The following is a 21,397-nucleotide window of genomic DNA, read 5'->3' as shown; positions in this document are numbered from 1 at the left end:
TATTTCTGATGATACTATAACTAAAATAACCCAGGGTTTGTTATTACCATTCTCCCATAAATTCTGTAGGAACTTGAAGCTCTTTTGGATGTGAATCGTCTGTGTCATAAGCTTTTAAATGTCCATCTGATGTTACCGAATTTTGATGTTATGTTACAAGAAGCTAATCACACAGTCCAAGCCCCATATGGCAGGATAACACTGCGTATTTTCTGGGAATTAAACTACGAATTTTTACCACAGTACTGTTACAATGGTGCAACAAATAGGTAAGATTCAAATATTTCTGACTTTTAGCTCACATGTTCACACACGTGAGCTAATGTCATAGCAATGTCTGTATGACTCTCTGTGTCTCTCTCTGTGAGTGTGTGTCTGTCTGTTTACACGATAACTCAAAAACGCCTGAAGATTCAAGTCAGATTTGGTAGACAGGTACCATATGCTAACTGCAATTAAGAACTGATTAAATTTTGGTTAGTGTGGTGTGCATATTAATGAAGTTATGACATATCATTTTTAGTGGACTAATAGATTAGGTCCTGTCCGTCCATCAGTGCAACCATCACCAATGATATCTTGGTCATTTGTGAGGCGATTTTAGAACAACTTGGCCTTAGTATAGTACCCTATGACCACTCAATGCATGCCATTTTTTTTCACAAAAAAATCAAATTTGACCACCAAAGATTCACTTTTTTTGGCTATTCAGAGCTACATCCCTTGAATCTGAATCCAAAATTACCCTTGACATCTGGTATTCAGACTTGTTTTTCTCTGAATCTGAAGTCATGTCATATGTCACCTGCCATTTCTCAGTCATTTCTGAAGCGATTTTTCAATAACTTGGTTTAAGTATAGTACCCTATGGCCTCCCAATGCACGCCTGTTGTCTTCAAAAAATAACCAATTTGGCTACCAAGGATTTACATTTTTGGGCTATTTCGAGCTACAACCTCTGAATAAGAATCTAAAATTTCCCTTGGTGTCTGGTATTCAGACATGTTTTCTCTGAAGCTGATTCCGAAATGAATGGTTAATTGTCTCTCCTACGTGAACGTGACAAGACATTGGGATCCCAGTTTGTAGGACGCGCCACATTCTACCCATATTTTGAGGGATAAAAAGGTAGGTTTTTTTTCATTGGCAGTGCTTTGCCTAAGTATATAAATCATTTCATTCAGTCATTTAATGGGAGATATAAACTGTGACATGGCGAAGATACGATCAACGTGTTATGAGTGAGTGTAACTTCATGGCCTGAAAACCATGTGTATAATCTTATGTCGACCTTCAGTTTTCAAATGTAGTTCATCTGTTAACCTTGGTAAAATCACGTTTACATTTAGGTTTCCTTACATCGTTTTTATTCTTCTTGTCTTGGTTTAGACAGAGAAGCATATTAGATTTTAAAACCAGTATGCTGCTGTCAACTTAAAATACTTTGGTAAAATCATAAATTTTATGTTTAGGTTTCCTGGCATCTTTGTTCAAAATGCGTACACACGGTAACAAACCTGCTTTACTTGGTTTTCAATAATAATGTTTCGGAGTTTTTTTTTCGAGTGCACTTTTTGTTAAAATTTAGTCGCCTTTTTTGGTAAGAATTGGAGTTTTACTTTTTAACACTAAATTTGCAACCCATTGAACGGGCGATTCGAACGCAGTGTGATTCATTCTCTCCCTGATAAGCTAACTCCTGATAATGGATGACAGTTCATATTGAGTTTCTTTTCGATCTGCCGATCGCTCCCGCCGATCGAAGAGATAGCAAAACGTTACCATCATATACGATAGCGATAAGCTAGCTAAACGCGTGGACTTCGTAAACTGCGCAGATTTGAATTAAATGACTCATAATGATTTTATGTAAAGCAGGTTTTATGAAAGATTTATTTGTCGTGTGCTCATTGTACTCGTTTGCGATTGTCCAATTAAGAGTACTTGACTGTATTTATTGGATTCTGTGATTGGATCACATATGTTTGATATAGCTACGGGATGCTGTGATTCATTCATTCTCTATATTCTAAAAACTAATGCATGATGATGGTGACTATCATATGGAGTTCGTCCTCAATCTGCTGATCGGAGAATAGCGATCTGTACGAAGTGTGGATGATATGTGGCGTTCATAATGACCAAAAGCGATGAAATGAGTAGTTAGCCGATTGAAATTCTTTGGAAGTCATGAATTCGCGTTTAACTTTGTATTTACAACAGACGATTGCGTTCTTCGACTGTATGATAAGGCATGCATGCCAAAGCTATATAAAGTGTACTGTGTCCCTGACAGAGGGTTTTCACGATGAACTAACTAAACTAAGTGGAGTTTGTAAACTGTGCAGATTTTAATTAGATCATTTGCATTGTTTAAGGGTCAACGGGTTTTATGAAAGGTTTATTAATTTGTGCGCTCTCATTGTATGAGTTTACCGATCATTCTGAAAAAGGGAAATGCAGACAATGCCGGACTATCTGTACTAAGGGTTTGCCAATTGAGTTTGAATTCTGGCGCAGCAAAAGTTTCCTGTTTTTAGACCTATGTTGCTGATGTGTCTATATGCATTCATTGACATAAGATGTTGTATTGGATGCACACAGCAATTTTGTTATTGGTAACAAATGTTAGTAACACAGTGTCTCTCTGTTGTATCATATAAGTACGGCTTTTCTGACAGTAGAAATTTTAAATTTTCCTGAACAATTAATTTCTGGAACTGCAAAATTTTCCAGTTTTTTGCCTGACATCACTGACATTGTATATACTGTATGTAATCAGATGTCCTATTAGATACCCACAGCAAAGTTGCATAGCTTATCAACAACAGATGTTTGTGACATACTGCAAGTCCATCCATATTATATAAGTTTGGCTTTTCTCATAGTGGAAATTGTGAATCATTTCCTGGACAATTTGTTTTTATACATAGTTTTTTTAAAATTCAGATAATGAATAAGCCTAGGCCAACATACTGTAATGAGCTAATGACAAAATTAATTTCAAATAGTTTCAATTTTCTAATGTTCCACTTTTTATTTTTTGCAGGTGTAAACTCCAGTGATTTTTGGTAACTGGTCTGGCTTGACACCCATACAAACATCATACAACAAATACATTCTACAGCACAGACACCAATATGAAACATGACTCAAAGCAAAGCATGAGTTTTTCCCTTCATAAGGGATAAAAGTGAGACTTGGCAAGCACGTTAAGTTAGTCACTTGCCAGATAAGGCCAAAAACTGGGGGGGGGGGGGGGGGGGGGGGATGGTGTTCATAAAAACTTTGGATCTCTTCTACTGACTATCACAAAAAATTGATTAAGGAGGCTACCACCATGTTTTGATGGTTTTTTTCAATATCATTCTCAATGCAAAATATGGACTCTGCCTACAGTTTTGTTAAAAGAAGTTTACGCGCTTTTTGCAAAAATACATTGTACTACCGGTACTGACTGGTCATCTTGCTATTATATATAAAAGTCACGTCAAAAAATGGTTCACAGTCGTGATGCCATTGCACCGTAGACACTAGTACAACACAAAGTTTTCATCCTTTGCACGCTGATATAACTCTAAGCATACATTTTGTTTGTTTACATCGCAATTTTTTGGTATGCACAGCAAATGTTTGACCAGTTTACACCTTTGCGCGTCACTGAATGATTGACAATTGTTTGAATCATGGAATGACTGTCTCCTGAGGGCCATTCCCTTTGTTAAGAAATCAATTTTTCCGCCTAATGGTTGTAGTTTTTAAAAAAACTTTGTGAAACTTTGTGGATACCTATGTGGCCTAGGTGTTTATGAAACAGTCTATGTCCTTGGTATGCCAATAAGTTTTGTTTGAGAATCATTTTGGTGGATTTTCACTGAGCGGTCTACCGTGCTGTTGCCAGTTGTCACTCAAGCGTCATTTTTATGAATTTTTAATGAGTCGGTGGCCTTTTATATCCTGCACGCTGGTTTAAGGCATTGTAAACTGAAGGCTAAACATTCAAAGCTGCATATTTGTTGAATCGTGCTTAACTGTAAGAATTGCTCAGATTTTATCATTACCTAAAACATTCTGAGATTTGCAGGGAATTTATTACATGCCTCGTATATCGAACGTCGCGTGCTCCATAGGATTCAATGGTCACTCGCCGATGACGTCGCGGGCCGCATAGTCATCACTGGACTGAAAGTGAACCGGAACTATTTTCAACTTGAAAACTTTTCGACGTAAAAGTCTTGAAATTGCATGTTTTGCACAGAAAATCCGGTTTTTGGAAAATTTCGCATAAAAATATTGATAGACTGCATAACAGTAGTTTAAATATATCAATGCGCCTTCGATGATGAAAATCGTTCTATTTTTAACTGTTTTTCGTCTAAAATGAAAATAAAGCATTTTTGACTATAATTTCCAATAAACGTAAATATTTTTGGTGCAAACTGAGTAAGAGAGGCATGTAATAAAAACATTATAGCCCAAACAAGGGACTATGTATTCTCGGGGCAGGAGACCATTTGCCCTCCTTACGTCGAACAAATGGTCAACCTACCCTCGGGCACATAGTCCCATGTTTGGGCTATAATATATAGTATACCAAGCTTCAGAGCAATTGGATGAAGGGTTTAAGAGGAAAGTTTGTTACTAAATATGGGTAAAATTGCCCTGAAATTACAAAATTATATGAAATTTAACTCAATTTGAACACACCTAATTAAGGGTGGTCAGAGGAAACTGCATACAAAGTTTCAACCCAATCTTGTGTGGATACATCATCAATTTTAACAATTTACAGGATTTTGCCTTTTTGCATATTTTGATAATAACATGTTCATTTAAACAAATTCATCATCTCCACCCCAAGTGCAGTACGCCAAATACTGAGATGGTAGGTGATGCATGTGGTTTTCAAGTTTTTGATGTAGACAAACATACATACAGACACACATTCCGACACCACCAATGAGCTTTTTAGGTATATACAAATATCAAATTTCAAGCTAAAACTAATATGTAGAATAGGCACTGATGAACTTAAAGTTAAGTCTTGTGAATAAGCCTCAGTTTTGCTCTTGAATGCCTATGAATAAGTATTGCCCAACATTCTCAACAGATTTGTGAAGGCCAGCCAAAGTGCACTTATTCTTAGTGGAGGACAGAAGCCCAAGGAAACAAGAGACAAGGCATCTTCAGCAAAATCTCATTACTTGTTTGGTTCAAAGGTAAGACTGTCTATGCTAAAGTTTGATGAAGAAGTTGAGTCTCCCCAGGTTGACTTAAGGTATCTACCGGTATGCCTAGCCCAAAACAACAAAATCAATCCCTATTCCTTGGAGATAAGTTCTACCAGTGTCTCACATTGAGAGCCGCACGCTGTTAACAGTTGTAAGCAAGTAAAAGTTGCAGGTGGGTGGGTCATTCAAAGCCAAGTCCATCGACTTTTTTCGCCTTTCCGAAGTTCACATGAAGGTTTATCTAAAGTGTTTCACACCTCTTCATGTACCGGGGTATGTGAGAGGTCAGAAATCGGTAGTCTGTGCCCCCAAACTGCGCTGGCGCATTTCAATTTGCGCTATCAAACTGTGCTCCCATTCATTCTGCGCTATCAAACTGTGCTCCCATTCATTCTGCGCTATTGATCTGCGCCCCTGTTTTTCGCTATCTATGGAATGTTGTAAGTTTAGTTTTGTAGCTGCGACATTTACGAAACTAACGCGATATAAATCCGTGGCACTTTGTCACGGATTGATAAAGCTGCCAGCCAGATCGTAGGACATATCAGTGTCGAAAAATATTTGTATTTATAAACTTGTAACTTTATTTTATTTATTAACTTTAACTTTACCATCATGCAATTGTCAACACTTTGCAACACTATTTATTCATAAAATTAGAAAACTTTTCAGTATTTTTGTAATGTATTTTTTGAAAACTTCAACGTATGTCAGGATTGTCAGGACGACTGGTTATGAGTAACGTAAGATCGAATTTATTTCCGATACAATCACAACATACGTACATTCTGTGGACAGTGGATCCGACACAAAAGATCTGTGAAGTAGTAAAAATTAGATGATTTTCTGTCTCGAATAAGGAGGTCGGGAAGTGATCAAGTAGCATAAAGCTCAAAGTCAAGTTCTGCCTAAAATTATGTCAGTATCCCCATGGTTAGACGTTGCTGCTAGTCGACGGCGACTATTTCCTTGAGTCAAACAATGTAAGCAGAGTGAGTGGCAGGACTAAGGCGACTCAACCCTGCAACATGGAATGGCAGAAGAGGATACAAAATTTGTTTACTGTTAGCATCACGATTTTCAACTTCTTTTTTTGACGATTTCTTTGTCGATACTGAGAATTTCTGTTCATGTTCACAGAAACGTTTGAACCTGACAGATCATACATGTTCGCGACTTCCGTGATGATTGACAAGTCTACGTCCATGACGTCAAGCCTGCCAACGCGGTGACTTGTCGATGACGTAGGACTGACGAGGTGTGAAGTAGGGTACTCGGTTTCAAATCTTCAAAAGTATCACTTGAAGTTGATCTTTTTAGTCCCCACGGACACCGTCCGGGGGGACTTATAGGTTTGGTCATGTCCGTGCGTGTGTGCGTGCGTGCGTGCGTGCGTGCGTCTGTGCGTCCGTCCGTCCGTCCGTTCACGCAGATATCTCAGAGATGCCTGAAGCGATTTCATTCAAACTTGGTACAAGGATTACTTCATATGTCATACAGATGCACGTCGATTTGTTTTGTGATACGATCCAATATGGCTGCCAGGCGGCCATTTTATTACGATTTTTTCATATACAGAGCCATAATTCAGGCATGTTTCAACTGATTTTATTCAAAGTTGGTACAAGGACATTGACCAATGTCATAGATATGCACGTCGATTCTTTTTGTGATACGATCCAATATGGCCGCTGTGCGGCCATTTTGTTACGATTTTTTCATGTACAGAGCCATAACTCAGGCATATCTCAACCGATTTCATTCAAACTTGGTACAAGGACATTGACCTATGTCATACATATGCACATCAATTTGTTTTGTGATACGATCCAATATGGCCGCCAGGCGGCCATTTTATTACGATTTTTTCATGTACAGAGCCATTACTCAGGCATGTTTCTACAGATTTATTCAAACTTGGTACAAGGACATTGACCAATGTCATAGCTATGCACATCAATTTGTTTTTGATACGATCCAATATGGCCGCCGTGCGGCCATTTTGTTAGGATTTTTTCATGTACAGAGCCATAACTGAGGCACATCTCAACCAATTTTATTCAAACTTGGTACAAGGATATCGACCTATGTCATACACATGCACATTGACTTGTTATGTGATACGATCCAATATGGCCGCCGTGTGGCCATTTTATTATGTTTTATCATGTCCAGAACCGTAACTCAGACATGTATTAAGCAAATTTATTCAAAGTTCGTACAAGGAGATTGACCAATGTCATACATATGCATGTTAATTTGTTTTGTGATACGATCCAATATGGCTGCTGTGCGGCCATTTTGTTATGATTTTTTCATGTACAAAGCCATAACTCAGGCATATTTCAACCGATTTTAATCAAAGTTGGTACAAGTACATTGACCTATGTCATACATATGCACATTGATTTGTTTTGTGATTCGATCCAATATGGCCACCATGTGGCCATTTTATTACGATTTTTTCATATCCTGAACTACAACTCAGACATGTATCAAGCGAATTTATTCAAAAGTATTTTTATCACAGACCTAATGAAGAGGACTCTATCCTCTCTGAGGACCTGTAATCAAAGCACCCATTAACAAGTGGGGACTGTGTCATCAACGATGACTTGTTGTGAAAGGAATCTTCTCATATTGTGTTCATTTTAATGTTTCGACATTTGGATATTCTTTGAATTCTACTCACTACATGATATGTTAATAAACTAGTACACTGCTTGTGTCAGAATGAGCAAGTGAATTGAGCAGTTTTTACATCGTCGTTGATTTCCAGACATTTTCAAAAACTAGCCATGTAAGGGAGAGAATAAAGCTTACAACCAGAACATCAAGGAAATCAACTACAAGGGAATCCAGTGTTACTGATGTCAGTAAATTACATCATGTTTGTTTCTTGGAAGGTTATGACACATACGGTAGATGCACGTCCATGCAGCGGCAATTTTATGAGAGCGGCCACCGTTTATTTAATTGTTCAAAATTGTACACACAGTTCAAATTTTGTGAGTAATAAAACTTCCCTACGCATCTATCAGTACATTTTACGTGAACTTATTTTTGTTTGAAAGTAAAATTGTGAAAAAATGCAAACAAATCACAGTTCACAAGGCTTAGGGGATGTTACATATTCAATTTTCGACATTCAAATCAAAAGATGGCCAACGCACTTCGATCAAAGCTCATGCAGTACAAGAGCAGCACGATCTGTCCCGTATAACAAGACTCTGGCATGGCAAACACTGATATTTTCACCTTTTTGCGTTAACATACATGTAAACGCACTTCAAACGAAATTGCAATCATATCATTGTCGCTACACTGCACGGTGACCAGAAGTCGGACATTTCAACTCTCGGGAGACCGGATTTACAATGGATAAAGTATTAGTTTTACCGCCGTAGATGCACCTTTCTCATTTACGATATCAATTAGCTATCGTTATAGGTTACTTTTTTAAATAAAGATCCATCGTGTGGTAAACAGTGTTACCTGAAATCTGGTAACAGTTGTGTCACAAGCCATCGAATATGTTCCCAGCGATAGCTTAAATTCGAGTGAACAACCGTTTTCAAAGTTTTTGGCAAGTGGGGCACAAGACGTTGGAATGGAAGATCACCATAACGTTTTCAGCAATGTAGTTATTAGAAACATATGTCATGTCAATGTAACCAGTGCAATCAGCCCTCTATTTCTCAGACCCTTGGGCATTAACACGGCTCTAAAATTGTCAAATTCTCGTGGTTCGGCCCGCAATCCCCCACTGGTAAACGTTGTTGATAGAAAGTGGCTATCTATACTGTACGTTCATGTTTGATCGCACTTCAAGGCCATCGGCATGACAACTGTGCTTCATGTCGAGTCAGGGAAACCGAACTTTCAGCATCGCTGCCAAACTCCTCAGTTTGTTCCATACCGTGGTTTGTTTATATGTGGCGCTGGACTGTCCCAGGGCCTATGGAGTAGAAAATGAGTACAGGGGCAATCTGTAGCTCTGTTTGCCATAGCTGTGTGTTACCGACTATAAGCTTAGGGTTTTGGTAGCCTGTTCGGTACATACTCCCCAGACAATCAATACTTAAGGCTCGCTAACCCTTTTTGAACCCAAATTCTGGAGACATTAAAGTTCACCATCAATGCCAACCTGCAAATACCATGGTGGGATTTCTTGTCAAGAACTTCACGGAACTTGCGTCTGTGGGATAAAGGTGGAGTTTGACGTTAGCCAATTACTGTTTTGACGCCCTGGCGGAGCTCGGGGCTGGGGTCATTGAATGATTGAATTAATTTTACTTATTGTCGGCAAAGGTAAGTCTTTGGTTTTCCATAGTGTCATAAACTACCTAAGAATCGTGACACGTACGATACCTTTGGTCCCTTTGCAATGTCTGTTCGGTGATAATATGTGCATTACCCGTTTCTTTCATCAGAACCCTACTCAGGAAAACCTGATTTAACTTTATTTATTGAGTGCTAATAGCCTCTGCAATCAGGGGGATTGTATGGCTCAGTCTTCCAATCGGACTCCATTGGCTTATCACATTTTCGAGCAATTAATTACCCATCAAATACAACACCGATGTACGGTCGACTTTAAGTTGGAATAAGTTAAATTTAGTTCGAACTTATTTAAAATTCTCAGTCAGAACAGTAAGCTCATTCAAAAAGGCTTGGCTAGTAAAAACATTTGAACGAGATCGTGCGCTACGTCATTACCAAATAGATGACTAAATATGTTGAATAAAATGCGTGTGTCATCTTCCTTGAGTACGGGGACAGTTGATGAAGCCGTGTCAGTGTGAATAATGAATAATTTTCATCGACCAGTCATCCTTTAACGGCTAGTTTTATGCACATGTTTGCACTTCAACGAGTTTTAACATTAAAAACCACTAACCATGGGCCACAGTTCAGCATGACAACACATACGTCCTTGCTGTTCAGTGCACTCACAATCACATTGATTGTGAACCTGTCAACTAGCGACCGAGTGAAAGTACAACCTTACTGAGCCTGAATGTGCACACCTATTTGATTTACAGGGGACTGTCAATTGATTCTACAATATTTATATTTCATAAAATTGAATTTTCATCCACATTGTATCACATCTGAGTCAATGAATGAGCCAGACGGGGCGAGGGTTTGTAGAGCGACAGTCACCGTCCAGTCCGAGGGACGTAAATCTCGGAACTGTTTCAAACCGCAGATACATGGTTAAGTTAAATGGTTGTGTCGTTTCTATCGCACTCATACATGTAGTTTACATGTTTGGAAAGTCAAAGAAGTACGTCGGTGTATGTCGAGAAGGCAGAATTTTGAAAGGTCAGCCCTATCTCCATGTAGGTCTTGCTGCCATAGATAATACAGGACTCGCTACCAGGGTCCAAAATGCAGCTCCCTAAATGCGCCTGTAGCACCATGTCTCGATCCGATTTCATATCAAAAAATCAAAATGATGGAAATAGTAAAATCATAATCGAGGTAGTTTGTTCTTGTGCTAGTTTGGTCGTTTTCACAGCACATATGGTTTGGAGAAGAGCTTAAAACAGGGGCACAGATTGATAGCGCAGAATGGGAGCGCAGAGTGATAGCGCAAATTGAAATGTGCTTGCGCAGTTTGGGGGCGCAGACTGCTGATTTCAGACCTCTCACATAGCTCACCTCTTAAGCTCTCCTTGAAAATAACTGTGAATTGTGAGGCATTATGTTTATAGTCGCGCCAGATGATAAAATAAGTTTAAAGAAAGATTTAAAGATAATTTTGGCCGTGTTCTCACCTCATACCCGTTGAGTCTGAAGATTTACTGTTGCTCACATCCGTGGTGATGACTACCTTTACTTTAGTGTGATGCTGGATACTGGTACCAAGAGGTAGAAATCTCCATGCTGGTATTTTGTTGCTTGTCCTGAGTGTCGCATCCACCAGACTGTTTTGATTTTAGCTTTATTTGGGAAACGGATTTCAGAAGTGATGTTATGTTTGATTTAATATCATGCATATCGATTTGTACAGTTGATGTAATTTGTACCTGGTCAACAGTGTGCAAATATCTCAGCTGGCTTGAGAGGCTCAATCGATCCTGCCTAGCCAGGTGCCTGCAGACGTCCTACAGAGATAGAAAATTTAGTGTATTTTTCACATTTCACATCCATACAATGCATAAGAGAAAGAAACCCAGATGTAATTTTTAGCTTCTATAGACTATAGTCTATAGAAGCTATTGGGATGGGTATCCGTCTGACATCAGTCGGTATGTGTATGTATGTATGTATCTGTTTGTGAGGCGTCCATCTACTCAAATATCTTGAAACCGCAGTACTTACTGATTTGATATTTGTTGTGTAGTTGAAAAATATGATTTTGAGAAACCAAATTTTTTTAATTTTTTGATATTGTTGAAAATATGCAAATTAGTGCAAAAAAGGCGTTTTTGGTAAAAATCTTCTTCTTCATAACTGCTGGTAGGACTGCTTTGTTATTTGGTGTACAAGTCCCTTGGGATAACTCAACTTAGATTTGTTCAAATTGTGATGATATATGCAAATCTGTATTTTTAAGGAATTTTTTTGGTCATTTTTGGTCAAACCTTTATTTCACCAAAAACGCTCATCTGACAGCTTTGATATTTGGTATACAGGTTCCTACAGATGAACTAAATATGATATATTGAATATATGACGAAATCTGCAATTTTGTATTTTTGGTGCAATTTTGCCATTTTTGGTCAAAATGGTTGTTTCTCAAAAGTTACTCATCTGGTAGCTGATATATTTGGTATACAGGTTTCTAGGCTTTATCTTAATGTAATATATTGATATTATGATGAAATCATCAATTATGTATTTTTGCAGCTAATTTTGCCATTTTTGGTCAGGCCATCCTGAAATGAGCTATCAAAGATATCAACCTTCTTCATCAATACATGTCACAAAAAGTTATTCTCTACAAAACACAGAGCTCTGTCAACTATTGGGTCACTTGTCTTTTCAAAACCGCTGGTCAGACAGCTTTAATATTTGGTTTACAGGTCCCTAGGATGACCTTAGTGAGATAATTTCATACAGTCAGGAAATACTTAATTTTGTATCCATGTCTATAGTAACTTCAGGGACTTTGGCCCTATGTTTTAAAGAATGTTGTCTAGAGCATGGCAAAGACACTTTAAGGTGGAGCTGCACGTTGCCAACATAAGTAGAAACAGGACAAGAAACTAATCAAATTGATGTATAATTTTCACCCTGAGTGCCTGTATATATAACTATTTTATCATTACATCCAGCCGTGTGTTATATATTTATCACTCTTCATGGGCCAACGGGTAGGTAAGGGTAGCTCAAACCCCTAACTGGGACCGCCAACAAGCTGGGACTCCCAGTTGGCTTAAAATGCACTCTGGGACCGGTCCCAGTTCACTTCTGGGACCGGTCCCAGAAGCGAACTGGGACCGGTCCCAGAAGCGAACTGGGACTGGTCCAAGTTGGCCTCTGGGACCGGTCCCAGTTGGCTTCCAGGACCAGTCCCAGTTGGCTTCAAAATTAACTCTAGGACCGCGGCCGCGGTCCTAGTTGGCCTCCAGGATCAGTTCCAGTACACTTCAGGAACACATCCAATTTGTGAACTGGGACCACTATGAAAAAACCCAGTTACTGGTACTTAATACTAACAATCTGTTAATGTTTTCATCTTTTTACTCTGCCATAATCGTAGGTATACGCGACATTTAATAGATCCCAACATTAAAGGCCAAAGTAATTTGATTCTTTGTTTTGTCTGTGTGCACATACTAGGGTTTTTTCTACTGCCAATGGTTTGAATAGGATTTTACTGAGCTTTCCTGTTTACAAAATTTCACATCTTGTAGTATAACTTATGATGATCACGATGAAAGGAAGTTTCTTATGATTTTTGTATAGACACTTATGTTGTTACATGGAAATAATCAAGAAAATATAAGGTGTGTTTGATTTTCTTGTATGTGTTTTAGTACTGCCTTCCCGCTCATGTTTCGAAACATTTGAGTGAGCGCTCTAAACAAAGAATTTGATTACTTTGGTCTTACTGCGATTGTACTCATTCTTAGCACTAGTAAGCCCTTTCATCTCCTTTTTCATCTGATTCAGTACACAGTCTCTTTATCAACGTGATCCGTGCAGTAAGATTTCAACACACACCATAGCACAGTGTGCTATGGTGTGTGTTGAAATCTTACTGCACGGATCACGTTGATAAAGAGACTGTGTACTGAATCAGATGAAAAAGGAGATGAAAATAATTGTGCAAGACTAGCAATTAACTCATCAAGGCTTAATTTCATTACATTGAAAACAGCAAACAAACATTGAACGAAAACCCGCTGTGTTTTAATAGAATTGCAATTCACTTGCAGTATATGACTGATATCTTAATTTGGACTAGTTATATTTCTGAACAGATAGACACAAATAGGAGAGGGCAACCATTAGTGCATGCATGTACTGTTACAGCAGAATCATTTCATTGTGATGCGAGGAAAAAATAGACATCAATGAGGTGATAATAGTCCCATTACATTGTAAGACAAAGGGTTTTGATTATACAAGTCAACAACATGCACTGCTTCAAAACTTTATTGACAGCTAGTAGCTATATGTAGTATATGCTGTCTCAGTGTTTTCTATTTCACGTCTGTATGTCTGTCATAGCTCTATGGAGCTACGAGTCCCAGAATTGAAATGAGACCTGACTGTCCTTGAATGAAACTGGGAGATGCATGTTAGCTTTCCCACACAAAAAACATACATAATTTTCACAACAGTACAGAGAATATGAATAAAAAAAGTGCATACAATTGCTACAAAAGGCATATAGTGGGATGGGGAACTTCTTTCCCATTAAGGTACCGTTCAGTTTTTATGGCCGGGGGGGGTCGGCAAAATCCAGGGGGGGTCATCAAAATTTTGGAATCCGCAAAGGGGGGTCATCGCTTTTTCACTGGTAGGAAAGGGGGGGGTCACCACATTTTCAAAAACATAATACCAACAATAAAGTTCACTTTATGCCATTGCCATGATCGACCCTCTTTACCGGCGGGCCGCCTTCGGCGGCCCACTACAATAAATATACATTATGTATTACCCATGTCCCTCTTAACGGCAGACGCCTTTGGCGGCCCACTCCAAATTAGGTTTACTTCATGCAATGGCCATGATCGACCCTCTTTACCGGCGGGCCGCCTGCGGCGGCCCACTCCAATAAATTTACTTTATGTAATACCCCATGGCAATCTTAATGGCCGTGCGCCTTCAGCGGCCCTGTCCAGTAAAGTCTACTTTATGCAATAGCCATGATCGACCCTCTTTACCGGCAGGCCACCTTTGGTGGCCCACTAGAATAAAGTTGACTTTACGTAATGGCCCATGACCCTCTTAACCGGAGGGCTGCCTTTGGCGAACCACTCCAATAAAGTTCACTTTATACAATGTCCATGGACATAAGTTGTCTATGGAAATGAAGTTAAAAATTGCCTTACAGTCGTCCTAATTAACAGACGTTTCAATGGATGTGGCTGAGAAGTTTGTGCACTGGCATCTCTGCTACATGAATAAAGTGTGCCGCGTACCGGAGTTCAAATCCAAACCATGCGGGTAAATTTGACATATGGATTTTAGTTATTTTTAAGCGGGGGGGGGGGGGGGGGGGGGGGTCATCAATTTTTTTCGTTTGACAAAGGGGGGGTCATCTTTTTTTCACGAAAAATGCAGGGGGGGTCTATATTTTTTTGAACACTGGCGACAAGATTTTGCCGGCCCCCCCCCCAGCCGTAAAAACTGAACGCTCCCTAATATTATGGTTTCGTCATTACAGCATGGAGGTACCTTACCTCCTGGTACAGTTCAAGTGTGTTTTCCCGGCAATCATAATGGTCCCAGTTGCGGCGAGCTAGTACGCTTCTGGGACCGGTCCCAGTTCGCCTCTGGGACCGGTCCCAGAAGTGAACTGGGACGGTCCCAGAGTGCATTTTAAGCCAACTGGGAGTCCCAGTTGGCGGTCCCCCTTACAAAAATATCCTATACCAGTCCTATAGGGTAGAGGCATGTAGGGTCTTATGGGACATCAGGCAGTAGTAGTCTTACAGGATTTTGGAACGCAGTCTTACAGGGAACCCTAGGGAGCCCTATAGGGGGTCTTATAGGGAACCCTATAGGGGGTCTTATAGGGGCCCAATAGGGGGTCTTATAGGGAACCCTATAGTGGTCTTACAGGGAGCCCTATAGGGGGTCTTGTAGCAGCCTATAGGGTACAGAATATGCTTTACATATTGTGTGCTCTCCCTGGCCTTTCGAAATTGTTAGTAAATTTACGAATTGGGTTCAAAAAATATTAGTAAGCACAAATTATGTTATTCTGAACCCACCAACTTTCAACAAGCACTTCTGGTACTCAATCGATGATTTTAAGGGGATAGAAATGATGAATGATTTCATTATAGACAAAAGAAAATGAAAAATCCCTTTTAGTTTTTTTGACAATGAACACTCTATTTTGATACGCATTTTCAAAAGATTTATTGAATAACACAGTACATTATGGGTCATGAATGCTTGTAACATTGAAATTTCTTCCTTGTCTCAATAAAGTGTGTAATTTTGGTCATCGGCCAATGAATGTTATTCAATTACTCTATCTTTACTACACAACATAACATGTTCAAGTAAATTGTGACACAAATCATAACTCCCTTTGTGTGTGTAGTCAGTGGTTGATGATTATATATATTAATTTATGAAGCGGTCATTAATATTATCAAAATTATCAGTGTTTGCACAAGTTTTAGATGCTAGAAAATCTGTCCCCTGTTTTTCATATTTGAAAAGCTCTGTCACTTTGAAAGTATGCACGTCATCCATAGGTACTAGGTGGTGCCACTATAGCTGCAGTCATTATGCCATGTTCATCTCTAAAATTCTTTTTAAACAACCACTGATCAGAACATTTGGCAGTCTGTGGTTTCGGACAAATTTTGTCTCATCTCAATCAAATTTAAGTACGCAAACTGAGACTGGTGATCCTGCTAATGTTTTCTTAGAGACAGTTACACTTTTAAAACGCTGCAGATGACCGTCATTTATTTTTTTGTCTGGATAAATTTTGGTCATCATGGGACTGTGCACAGCATTTTCTCTGGATCATAGAAAACTATCAGTATTCATAACATTGCTGAGACGGTTTCTTGTAAATATTTTGAAGGAAACCTATTAAAATTGGCAAGCTGACTGAAAAATTCAATTTGCAGATCGTCAAATGACAAATCTATGACATCTAAGATTTCCGGCTCGCCTCCACCTCCATGCACAGAAAAACACTTTGCAGTACATGTTCAACCATGCGCGGTCCGGACTGCAGTTCTGCTTTTGTTCGACTGTCTTTCAGGCTGACTGTTCTTGATCTCTTCTAGCTCGGCGTTTTCATTGTTACGTATTTTTTTCATATCAGTTGCCGTTTTTATGCCCAACTTTCTTTCCCAACTGGATACTATCAATCCAAAGTATTTGTAACTGCCCGCTTCCCTCGATCCGCTTCAACAGTCCATTCGGAAAGTTGACAGCATGTGAGTGTTTGGGTGTCTCGAAACTACCGTAATGGGGTGGTAATGCATGACACACCACTATGAGATTACAAGACCCGGGGATCTTGAAACCTTTTCGCGCATGCTCATGTTATCACAGGTCAAAGTCCAAAGCCAGCTATCACCATGTGTCGATGCGCCGATGATAGTGGCAGCGTAGGTTTTGAAAGACGAGATAGCAGTATGACAGTATTTCCCCAGGATTCACAATCTTGACCGAAAATCAGGCTTCAAAAATAACAAAATCGTTCGTAAATGGCCGATCGGGCATTCATTTTTTTTCGTAAATTTTCATTTTTGTTCGTAATTTACGAAAGTTACGAGCGACAGCGAGAGCACAGTATTGTTATCATACTTTCTAAGGGATTGAACTCGCACAAGGCAAACAAACTTCTGTTAAAAGAGTGCAGAAATTTTGTTAAGTAAGGAATAACTCCTTCTGATTTTGCTATTGGTACCAAATGCAGTGAATAACTGCAAAACTCACAAAAAGTCAGTCAACTTACAAAACAAGTAATTATAAACATGTAGTTTATTAGTCGTCCCGGGGGACTTATAGGTTTGGTCATGTCCGTCCGTGTGTGCGTGCGTGTGTCCGTCTGTGCGTCCGTCCGTTCACGCAGATATCTCAGACATGCCCAGGTCAATTTCTTTCAAACTTTGCACAAGGATAGTACCCTACCCCATACAGATGCAAGTCGATTTGTTTCAGAATGCGATCAAATTTGGCCGTGTTAGAGGACTTTTTAGTTTTCACCTCCATAGACTCCCATGTATAAGGCAGTCTCCATAGACTCCCATGTATAAGGCAGTCCATAGACTCCCATGTATAAGGCAATCCATAGACTCCCATGTATAAGGCCAAGAAAAATAAAAATTTAGTTTCTCATCGTATTCATATTGCAAAAAGGATGCAGTGACACAGTTTTTAGTCCCCATGGATGAAATCTAGGGGGCTTATAGATTGGGTCATGTCCGTCCGTGAGTCCATCCGTGAGTCCATCCGTTCACGCAGATATCTCAGATATTTTGACAAAATGTCACGTGACCTTGGTGATCTTTGACCTCAAATATATATATTTGTCCATAACTCAGTAACCACAAGTGCTACACCCTTCATATATGGTATGATGGGACAGCTTATGACGCCACATGTTGTACCTCATTAATTATGCGCATATCTAATTTTGAGCAAGCCAATAGAGCTAGAAGTCTGATTTTTGGTATATAGGGATAACTTAGCAATACGATTTTTTTGACAAAATGTCATGTGACCTCGGTGACCTTTGACCTCATATATCTATATATTTGTCCATAACTCAGTAACCACAAGTTCTACACCCTTCATGTAATGAATGATGGGACAGCTTATGACGCCACATATTGTATCTCATTAATTATGCACATATCTAATTTTGAGCAAGCCAATCGAGCTAGAGGTCTGATTTTTGGTATATAGGGATAACTTAGCAATACAATTTTTTTGACAAAATGTCACGTGACCTCGGTGACCTTTGACCTCAAATATACATATTTGTCCATAACTCAGTAACCACAAGTTCTACACCCTTCATGTATGGTATGATGGGACAGCTTATGACGCCACATATTGTACCTCATTAATTATGCACATATCTAATTTTGAGCAAGCCGATCGAGCTAGAGGTCTGATTTTTGGTATATAGGGATAACTTAGCAATACAACTTTTTTGACAAAATGTCACGTGACCTCGGTGACCTTTGACTTCAAATATACATATTTGTCCATAACTCAGTAAACACAAGTGCTACACCCTTCATGTATGGTATGATGGGACACTTTATGACGCCACATATTGTACCTTATTAATTATGTGCATATCTAATTTTGAGCGAGCCAATAGAGCTAAAGGTCTGATTTTGGGTATATAGGGATAACTTAGCAATACAATTTTTTTGACAAAATGTCATGTGACCTTGGTGACCTTTGACCTCAAATATACATATTTGTCCACAACTCAGTAACCACAAGTGCCAAACCTTTCATATATGGTATGATGGGACACCTTATGACGCCACATATTGTACCTCATTAATTATGCACATATCTAATTTTGAGCGAGCCAATAGAGCTGGAGGTCTGATTTTTGGTATATAGGGATAACTTAGCAATACAATTTTTTTTTCAAAATGTCACGTGACCTTGATGACCTTAGACCTTGAATATACATATATATGCATAACTCAGTAACCACAAGTTCTATACGCTTCAATTTTGATAGGATATCAGACCTTAAGATTTCACATCTCGTACCTCATTTATTATGCACATATGTATTTCTTGGCTGGCCAACACAGCTAGAGGTCTGATCTTTTTTCCCGATTTAGAACCATAACTTAGACATGCCTCTTGTTATAAATTGGGAAAAATGTCATAAACCTATGTGCCCATAGACGTGAACTTATACACTCCAGTGATACTTCTTAATGACCACATTTCCCTGCCCCATCAAGACTAATACTCCTTTTACAAGTGGGGACTATGTCATTGTCAATGACTTGTTTCTAAAGGAATTAAGATTAACAATCAATCAGAACAGAATTCAATGCAATATACAGGGACTACAAAATATAAAGCAATACCTACACATATGAATGCAAGGCCTGCCTTTGACTTGTCACCTCAGCCAAGTGCATTATTAACTGAATAGATGTGTCTCACGTAATTAAGAGATCAGTTCAGTTGATGCTGCAATGTCGATTCTTACAGTTGTGACATATTAGTGAGCTCCCTTCTCCATAACACTGTTACAATCTTGGTAATGGACCTTGGATCCTAATGTTCCATGCAATTTGGAGTTGACTTAGTACTTAAGAGCCATGCATGTTCACTGGTGCACTGCCTCAAGTGCAAATGAATAATGCGTGGCTGTACTATTAGTAATCAGCCCATTGTATCTTTAATGTACATAGCAAATGTCGTCAACTTCAATGGAGTCAATCAAAATATATACAACTTCGGAAGAGTCAATCAAAATATATATCCCTAATTAGGAAAGTTCATTAAATATGCAAATTAGGAATTGGCTGAAGTGAAAATGCTTAATGGCTTTTAATAATGTTATATCATAGTATCTTTAATGTACATACAGTTTCATCAACTTGGTCATGTCAATTTAGATGTATCCCTCTTTAGGAAAGTTCATTAAATATGCAAATAAGGAATTGGCTGAAGTAAAAATGCTTTACCACTTTCAATAATGTTAAAATATAGTATCTTCAAAATACATACCAAGTTTCGTCAAATTTGATTGTCTATTACAACATATATTCCTAATTAGGAAAGTTCATTAAATATGCAAATTGGCCTTTATCTTTCATGTCAACCCTTAATATCTTTCATGGCTGATATATCCTGGTGTGATCAACATTTGTAGTAAATCTCATCAAATTGTGTGTGCTGTCTTTCTCAATATATAATCGCTTTTTCTGCAATCATTAATTCCTCAAATTAGGAACAAGTAAGCAAGCCACACCCACCAAAAACTTAAATCAGTTCCTGCCATTTACTTACTGAATCTATGTTCGATTCTGATGTGATAAGCCGTTTTTGAGATATCAGGCCAATAGACAGACAGAAAGACAGACACAGACAGACATCATTGCCAGATCAGCTCATGTGTGTGAACACGTGAACTATATTTGGCATGGATAAATAGTTTTCTAAACAATCAGACATGATGTGAAAACTAGTTTAGCTTGTCACAATGACCCTTGTGCAAAGGTTTTCCTTTTAAAAAAACTAGTTTAACTGTTAAGTTAAAGGACTTTGATGAAAACTTATCATTATTTAATCCTCAAAAAAATGTATTCAATATGAAGCAGTCATGATTTAAGTAGGCATGGCAAACCTATAAACCAATTGAAATGTCTTGTTGTTGATGATTTTCAGATTTTGAATAATGCATTTGCAAAGATGCTGCATGTGTTCAGTAATTTCATTGGACAACCTCATTTTCAAGCAATGGTTCATCTTCTTGAGTATGGAGGGATTGCTGTAATCATAAAAGAGCTTCTGAAAACAACCAAGACTTTGGTAAGTAGCAACTGGAACAAATTTGATGGAGTGAACACAGAAATACATTCATACTTGTAAGACTTTTTGTGTTTATGGATGTACATGTGGAGATAACAGAATGTCATAAAATACACTATTTCAACTCCAATGTGGTAAAATTAAATGTAATTTACTTTCTCTTGCATGTCTCTCAGTCAGTTAATGCAAGAAAGACTCGTTAGTGACACAAGTTTGGCATTGCAGAAATCTGGGGGATGACCTTCACACATGTTGTAGTGCACCCCTCCCATGGGGCCAGTCATACATTTGAGTGGGCATTTGAGAAGGGAGATCAGGTGTTGAAATCATGAAGGCGCGACATAGGCTTTTTCTTATTATCGGATAATATAGTCTAAAATTTCTAAGTTAGAGAGTTCCAGGAACATGAGACCAAAGTGATCTAATAGGGATAATATTATCGATTTTATCCGATAAAACAGTGTTTTTAGAATTTTCCA

At 38.6% G+C, this 21,397-nt stretch overlaps 1 protein-coding gene across 1 annotated transcript in view; it reads left to right on the top strand.

Moving 5' to 3' along the window:
- The window catches only part of LOC139120874 (cytoplasmic FMR1-interacting protein 2-like), a 393,869-nt gene that overhangs the window by 288,727 nt on the left and 83,745 nt on the right, over window positions 1-21,397 (top strand). Inside the window, exons 20-22 of the mRNA XM_070685497.1 lie at window positions 70-269; window positions 5,111-5,219; window positions 20,775-20,918. Of these exons, the coding sequence (XP_070541598.1) occupies window positions 70-269; window positions 5,111-5,219; window positions 20,775-20,918 (453 nt within the window). The remainder of the gene's footprint in view (window positions 1-69; window positions 270-5,110; window positions 5,220-20,774; window positions 20,919-21,397) is intronic.

Source organism: Ptychodera flava, chromosome 20, assembly GCF_041260155.1.
Source record: "Ptychodera flava strain L36383 chromosome 20, AS_Pfla_20210202, whole genome shotgun sequence".
NCBI classification, from domain to species: Eukaryota; Metazoa; Hemichordata; class Enteropneusta; family Ptychoderidae; genus Ptychodera; species Ptychodera flava.
This window is presented reverse-complemented; position numbering and strand designations above follow the sequence as displayed.